At 56.4% G+C, this 7,340-nt stretch overlaps 1 protein-coding gene across 2 annotated transcripts; it reads right to left on the reverse strand.

The window, feature by feature from the left end:
- Positions 1-1,557: 1,557 nt before the first annotated feature.
- On the reverse strand, positions 1,558-6,835 carry TMEM92 (transmembrane protein 92). Of its 2 annotated transcripts, none has more exons than XM_069481220.1 (5): positions 6,767-6,835; positions 3,693-3,715; positions 2,799-2,873; positions 2,447-2,639; positions 1,558-2,204 (listed from the first exon to the last, which is right to left on the reverse strand). In XM_069481220.1, exons 1-5 carry the CDS (start codon positions 6,833-6,835, stop codon positions 2,094-2,096), a joined length of 471 nt encoding a protein of 156 aa, XP_069337321.1. In that variant the 3' UTR covers positions 1,558-2,093. The 2 variants fall into 2 exon arrangements, with proteins under 2 accessions (XP_069337321.1, XP_069337322.1); XM_069481221.1 differs by lacking the exon at positions 3,693-3,715 and adding an exon at positions 4,719-4,744.
- Between the last annotated feature and the right edge of the window lie 505 nt (positions 6,836-7,340).

Consider the following 7,340-nt stretch of genomic DNA (forward strand, 5'->3'; position numbering starts at 1 on the left):
CGTTTAAGATGTTTTCATTCCCAGCCCCTGCTACAATGCCTCGATGGACATCCGGATGAGCTCTTTGGTATACGCACTTCTGAAGGCTCAATTCTAGAACTGGAATTGCTCAGTCATGTACATTTTACACTTTAATGAATACCCAGTGCGGAGCATAGTGCCTCACACATAGTAGGAGCTTTGTAAATGTCTGTGGCATGAATGGATGGTGCCAGATCATCCTCTGAGAAGGTCAGACCATTTCTACTCCCACCGAGAATGAGCAGGAGAGCCACAGAAATGGCCATTTCTGCCACCAGGTTGCAGCAACACTGGGCCTCAGGACAGTCACGCTGCTGCTGCAGGCAGGAGCGGTTAAGGGCCCTGTGTGGTCTTTGATGAAAGGAAGGCAACATCCAGGCCGAGGGTGACCTTCCTCTCTGAGTCTCCCAAGCCCACTGCTCAATATCCTCCCACTGGGGCGGGCGTTCACCACGGTGAGGGCAACATATGCTCTGAGACTTCTCTAGCTGGACGGACACATCTACACAAAACACCCATATAGTATCCTCCTGCTGCCCACCACCAATCCCTGAAACTGAAGAGAAACTTCCATTTATGGTTGGGCTCATTTTCCTAATGCCAACTCTGATACTGTCTGTCAGTAATCACTGTTTGCAATCCCCCTGGGGCCCTGTCTCCCCCAGGAAGCCCCACCTGGACAGCCCTTGTTCCTGGCATCTTTGGGGATGCCTGTACCATCTCCCCATCCCTGACCCTGCCACCTGCCTGGGTTCTGATGCCCCAAGGATGAGTATCACTAGGAAAGCCCTAGAGAGGAAGCTACCGTTGAGCGGGCAGGGAGCTGTGCAAAGGGAAGGCTCAGGGTGGAGGCGCCCAGCCCTGCCTGAGCCCCAGGACACTGGCCCCAGTCTCCTCACTCTGCATGGCCAGGCCTGGACTCCAGCTCCACGCTCTGCTGCAGGCCCACCCCGTGAGCTCCTGCCCTGCCACAACAAATGCGTCTTTCCCCTTAGGGGTTAACTCCTGTAGGTGGGGCAGAGTGGCAGTGCCCATAACCTCCGAGCTGGAGAAGGGCAGGTAACCTCAGGGCTAGAGAAGGGCGGGACCTTCTCTAGGTATCTCCTCTCTTCCCTCCAGAAGATTCTAGGATGTGGCTGATCAAGGTCTCCCAGGCCTCACTCCACAGATGCCCGCCCCACCCACTCCCCTTGGTCTCCTCCTCACCCTCACCTTCTCCCAGCAGGTCGTTTCCAGGTTGTCCTTGGGCTGCTTCCAAACCCTTCCAGCCAACTTCTCGCCAACTCATGGTATGACCACTCCATATCTCCCAGGGAAAGCAGCAGGAGGATGGCTCAGAGGCCCACACAGTGGTCACGCCCACCCTGTTTCCAGGCTCTTTAACACCCAGAGACCTCAAGGAACTGGAGGTCAAAGCACCACAAAGAACCTTTCACCAAGGGTGGCCCATGGATGACTGTCCTCCTGAAGGGCTCATCAGTGGCGCCATTTTAGCAGAGTGACTCTCCGACCCCTTGCAGTGCCTGGGCTCACCACCCTGCCCACCTCCCCACACAGCCAGAGGCAGACTCTCAGCCACAATCTGCTAAAATTTAGTGAGTGCAAGTACTTTGTGCGTGTGTTCGGGGGTATAATGAAGTCTTCTCTGCCCAGGTAGCATTGGAAGGTGGCTCCGAGCTCATCCAGTCCAATCTCCCGTGGGCACAGAGGTGCTTTCAAAATATCTCAGAGCTGGCTGTCCACTGGAGATTTGCATACCTCCAGAAACAGGGCTCTTACTACCCCTCAGAGTAGCCCATTCCACTGCTGGGCACCTCCAACGGCTGGCATTTTCCTGCTGGCAGCCTCTAACGCAGGTTGGGTGGGAGCAGATATTGTCGCTCCAGCTCAGCCCTCGGGACAAGAGAGGCAGCTGGGTGGAACAGGGGCAGGAAAAATAATAAGTTAAATCCAAGAAGGACCAGTGCCATGGCAGGATGAGGGGTGCATTCCAGGGTTCCAGAAGTCTCTGGCTTGCTCCAGGAGGTGCTGGGAGGAGGCTGCTGCCGGCAGGATTCCAGGCAGGAGGCAGCTCAGAAGGCTGGGTTGTCAATGCCCCTCTGACCCCCATATTCTTCGGGCCTGAAGCTGTAGGGAGGGGGGAGCTCTGTGGGCGTGAGGGCCAGGGTGGGCTTCATAACGACCTATAGGGAAAAGAAGGGACTCAGAGTCTCAGGGCCTGGCACTGGCCACCGCCCCCACGTGCCAGCTGAGGCATGCTTACCAGAGAGGGGACAGACCCAGTGCTGGGTGCAAAGCCCTTCCCAGGGTCCAGGGGCCTGGCATGAGTGAGGCCCTCCACTGTCCCTGCTGCTCTAACAATCTGGACACTAGGGAGGGACAGCCAGCTGAGAAGCAGGGTAGGGACAGGGACAGAGACACCCACCTCACTGTAGGGGGGTGGTGGCTCAGCAATGGATGCCATGACCCTCTCTGGGGGAGCTGAGGGCAGTTCCGGGGGCCCCTGGTGATCCACTGGGGGGCCCTGCTCCGGCTCTCTGCAGTTGCGACAGAAACGCTTAGCCAGGCCACAGATGCACAAGAGGGGCAGGATGACCAGGAAGACGACGACGAAGACCCTGGCAGGGGACCACCAACATCACCCTGAGCCCCCAGGAAGCCACACTTCCCTCCCTCAACCTACAGCCACCCCCGCCCCCCAGTGGCATATCCAGCCCCATCCTGTGTGGTCCAGGCCCCGCAAGGACTGTGTCCAGAGGAGCTGGCCCTCGACTTACCTCAAGGGGCCGGAGAAGAACTCATTCTCCTGGCAGCAGCCCTCACCGCAGCATTTGAATCCTTCGGGGCAGGTTCTGCTCAGGGGGCAGAAAAAGGCTGTTGGCACAGAGGGCAAGAGACAGAAGGATCCCAGCCCCCCTCCCAATATACCCATATTCTCAGGGCACCGGATACGGACCCCTCTGAGCTCAGCGGGAGGAACCTGGGGCCAGGACTCCGGACCTGGGTTCCAGGCTCATCTCACGACTGGCCTTGTGCACTTGTGCCCAGTTATTGCTCCGTATATAGCACAGGTGGATTGAACACCTTGTCCACCTTACCCGGCAGGTGTGGGGACTGAGTATTGCAGTGGCTATGATGTCACTCATTTTACTCTAAGGAGATACAGAGCAAGAGGCAATGTGGGGTGTCCAGGAGCTAACTCATAGAGGACTGTGCCCTTCCTAGCAGCCATGGCATGCGAGGAGGGCAGGGAAAGGGTGCTGCTCCCAGAACGCCCAGTGCTGGCTTGATGCACAGAGACCCCACCCCAGCCCCTGCTCATTGCACTCAGGCTTCATGGGATTTATGTATTAGGGTTCGCACAGACTGTGTGCCTGCCACCCCCCGCCCCCCCTCAGGGGACCCTCAAAGGGCAGATGACCTGACACTGCAGTAGGAAGGCTCAGGTTTGGGCTACAGACTGCCCCACTGGCTGGCTGGCAGAGAGAGGGAGGGGGTGGAGTCTCCCCCTCTGGGTGGGAAAGTGGGGGGTGGTTTCTGGCTGGACTGGGAGAGGGTGAGGATGAGGGATGAGGTACCCCCTCCCCAGGAAGCCATGCAGGGCAGGATTTGAGTTGTTTCTTCTCCACTCCACCCCAGACTGGAAGTTACAGCCAAAGTCCCAGACTTACAAGAGGATACAGTTGGCTGCAGCCTGTGGAAGAAAAGAGGCAAAGGTCAGCGGTCATAATCTGGAGGGTGGGGTCTCCACTCAGACGTTGCCCAGGTACCTCAAGCCAGCAGGTCCCCAATGTACTCCGCCTCTCTCCCAAACCTCTCCCCACCTGAATCCTCCACGGTCCCCAGGTCAGTGGTTGCAGCCCAGCTGACTCCTGGCCAGCTCCAGCTCTCCTTCCTCCCGCACCACACCCCCCACACCACATCCCCTCATCCCCAAGTCTTCAAGCTCCTCCCTTCTGGCCACCCTTCCAGTCCAGCTTCTCCCGCATCTATGGTCCAGGCACCAGCAACGTTCCTCATCCCCACCCAGAGTCACTCCAGACACGGCAGGCAGGACTCTTCCTAGATTGCAAATCTTAACCCCCAACAACCTTGCTGGGAGCCCCCTTTGGTGGCTCCCTGGGGTACAGACCCCCAGCCAGCAGTCTTACCTCCTTCCCCTTCACTTCTCCATCCCCTCTCCCCTCTTGCATACACCCTTCTCCTTCACACACCTGCTGGGAGTTCCTTGAACACACCTGGCTGTTTTACACTGGAGAGGGGAGGCATTCATCCTTTAGCTAACTGCCTGGGGGATTCCTTGCTCTGCAAATTTGCCAGGACGCCCCTCCCAAACCAGCTCCTTCCTCTTAGGCATTAGTTCTGCAGGGCATCCAGGGCATCTCACAGAATTCACCCATTAATAGCAATTATGTGTCAAAGACTTACTTGGAACACTCTTCTCCCAGGTATCTATCTGCAAGGCTGGCTCCAGCACGTTCACCTTCCTCTCTGACCACCTTATTTAAAATCACAATCACTCTCCCAAAACAATTTCCTTCCCCTTAGTGCGCTTAACTTTTCTCCATAGCTCTTACCAACAACTAATATACTATATATTTTACTTCATCTGTTGGCCCAGTACAGTGCAGACTCCACAAAGGCAGGGATTTTTGTCTGTTCACCACTGTTGAAAACCCAACAGTCAAAATATTTGCAGAATGAATGAGCATTCACTGATTACCTGGTTTCCTTTCATCCTGGCTGCTCCCAGACTGTGGGAAAGGGACATAGGTGTGGAAACACAGCAAACTAGGGACAGTTATCTGTCACTCTATCCTCTCCTCCAGGGACAAACAACCAGGGCTCAAAAGTAAGAAGCCAGCTTTGGCAATATCTTACTTAAAATAATTACAATAACATTTTAATTGCTAATTACAACAGTAGAGATAAGAATACCAATGAAAGGCCAGGCTCGGAGGCTCACGCATGTAATCCTAGCACTTTGGGAGGCTGAGGCGGGAGGATTGCTCGAGGTCAGGAGTTCGAGACCAGCTTGAGCAAGAGCGAGACCCCGTCTCTACTAAAAATAGAAAGAAATTATATGGACAGCTAAAAACAATATATATAGAAAAAATTAGCCAGGCACGGTGGCACATGCCTGTCGTCCCAGCTACTCGGGAGGCTGAGGCAGGAGGATTGCTTGAGCCCAGGAGTTTGAGGTTGCTGTGAGCTAGGCTGACGCCACGGCACTCTAGCCTGAGCAACAGAGCGAGACTCTGTCTCAAAAAAAAAAAAAAAGAGAATACTAATGATAAAAAGAAAAGAAAAAATACGAATAATAGCAAGTAAGAGTTGGGGTAATTCCTCTTTTCTGTGTGTCCTAGGCTGCTGCGCAACTAACTTCTCACAAGCTTTGTCCCTTTGTGGGGACAGGAGAAGGGAAGGACCCCCTGCAGGTTGTCCCAGAGTGTGCTGGATGAGTCTGAGTCCAAATCACACAGCACAGACACAGAGCGGTGACTAGACTTACAGACAAAGTGAGGGGGCCAGGAACTCAGCAGCTCCCCTTGCCCCTTCAGATCCCAGACTCTGTCCCTCCTCCGTCTCCTGGACCCTGCTAAGTGATGAGTAATTAACAGGTTTAATAAATTAGTCCTGAGTTCCTGTTTGGGAGGGGGAGGAGCTTTTCTCCTGGATCCTCAGCCCCCCATTTGAACCAGTGGTCTTGTCTGGGGTGGTTCAGAGCCCGAGTTTGAGCAAGAGTCAGCGTGATCTTGGGCAATCTCAACCTTCTCCTGATCCGCCACTGGGGCTGGTGGGAGGAGTCAACCAGGATGCTCAGACCGGTGTTGACACAAACTGTTCACCCAGAGATGTAGAAGGAATACCCTGCTCCATAACCCGGGTCCGTGGGCCCAGGGGTCATGGATGGGCTTTGGCAGAGCTGCTCTGAAAGCTCAGCCCCGTTGTGTGAAGGTGTCCTGTTCCGGGGAGCATGTGCTCGGCTTCCCTCCTATTCCTGAATGGAAATAAGTTTAATATGTGTGTTCTAGACCCATCTCAGTTCCCCAAATAGTCTCCCATCCCAGGACTGGACAACCTTCCCCCATCATCTGTAGTGTTTATGTAGGAGGAACCCCAGGGCCGAGGGAGTGCTCAAACCCTGCCCCACTCTCAATCCCAGATTTCAGAGGTCACCCCAGCCTTGGGTCAGGCCGCCAGGTGAAATCCTACCACAGTCTGGAATTCTACTCTCACTCCTAGAAGGGGACGAGGGCGCCTCCTCTCCTCTAGGGCACAAGCAGAGAAAAACAGTCCCAGAGAGGGGCTGGGCCATCCCCAAGGTCACCCAGCACTGGAGGAACAGCGCTGGGGAGACGTGCTGGCCCAGGCCTCCAGACCTCAGGCCCCACTTTCTGACGCACATGGGAAGGAGCAGATGGGAAGGAGCCGGAGGGACCAGCCAAGACTAACACGGGGGTCAAAGTCCCCATTCACAGAGAGGCGCTAGGTGTCGGATAGGTGGTGGGCGGGGGCCAGTGCCCACTACACAAACCCCCCCAGAGGTGAAGGAACTCAGGCTTTCCAGGACCTTCCTCTGCGGCCCCCACCTCCACCTCCACCGCAAAAAGACAAAGGAAGTTGCTAATTGCGTGTGGTCATGAGGAAATCCTGACAATGGGAGGTGGTGAGCAGGCTCCAGAAGCAGGCCCCCCGACCCACCGCGGTAGGGCCCGAGAAGTCTTACCTCCCAAGCGCTCACCTGTTGGAGGCCGGCCAGCAGGCTGAGCAGCAAGGCGGGCGCGAGGCCGGGGACCCAAGCGTGGGACATCCTGGCATGGGGGCCACTGAGCTTCCGTGTCTAGGGGAGGAGGGGAGAGGCGGGGCCGCGACCTCTCCCACTTCTCTCCACCTATGGGGCCCCGCGTCGGGACGGGGGCGGAGCTGATGCTCCCGGAGGGGCCGGGCTCGGGCAGAGCGGGGAAAGGGAGGGGAAGAGGCATTGGTTGGGTTTTGGGAATTGGGAGGTAGATGAGATTAATTGATTACAAAAACCGAAAGGCCGGGTCGGCTCCAGAGTGCTGAGTTAGGCCTTCCTAACTCCCACCTCCTCCGCTCCTAAGTGTCCCCGACTTAGGCGGGAGGGGGGCGCGCCGTGCCTGGCGGGGCAGGGCAGAGGGAATGCGGGCGGAGGCAACCGGACCGCGGGACGTCCCTCCGCATCTGGACTTCTGGGGGAGGGGAGGGCGAGAGGTTGTGGGGGGTGAGGGGAAGGCCCAGGGGTGGATTGTGTGTGTGTGTTGGGGGGTGTCACCCCATTGTGTTTTGCCCAAGAA

The sequence above is a fragment of the Eulemur rufifrons genome, chromosome 9 (genome assembly GCF_041146395.1).
Source record: "Eulemur rufifrons isolate Redbay chromosome 9, OSU_ERuf_1, whole genome shotgun sequence".
NCBI lineage: Eukaryota > Metazoa > Chordata > Mammalia > Primates > Lemuridae > Eulemur > Eulemur rufifrons.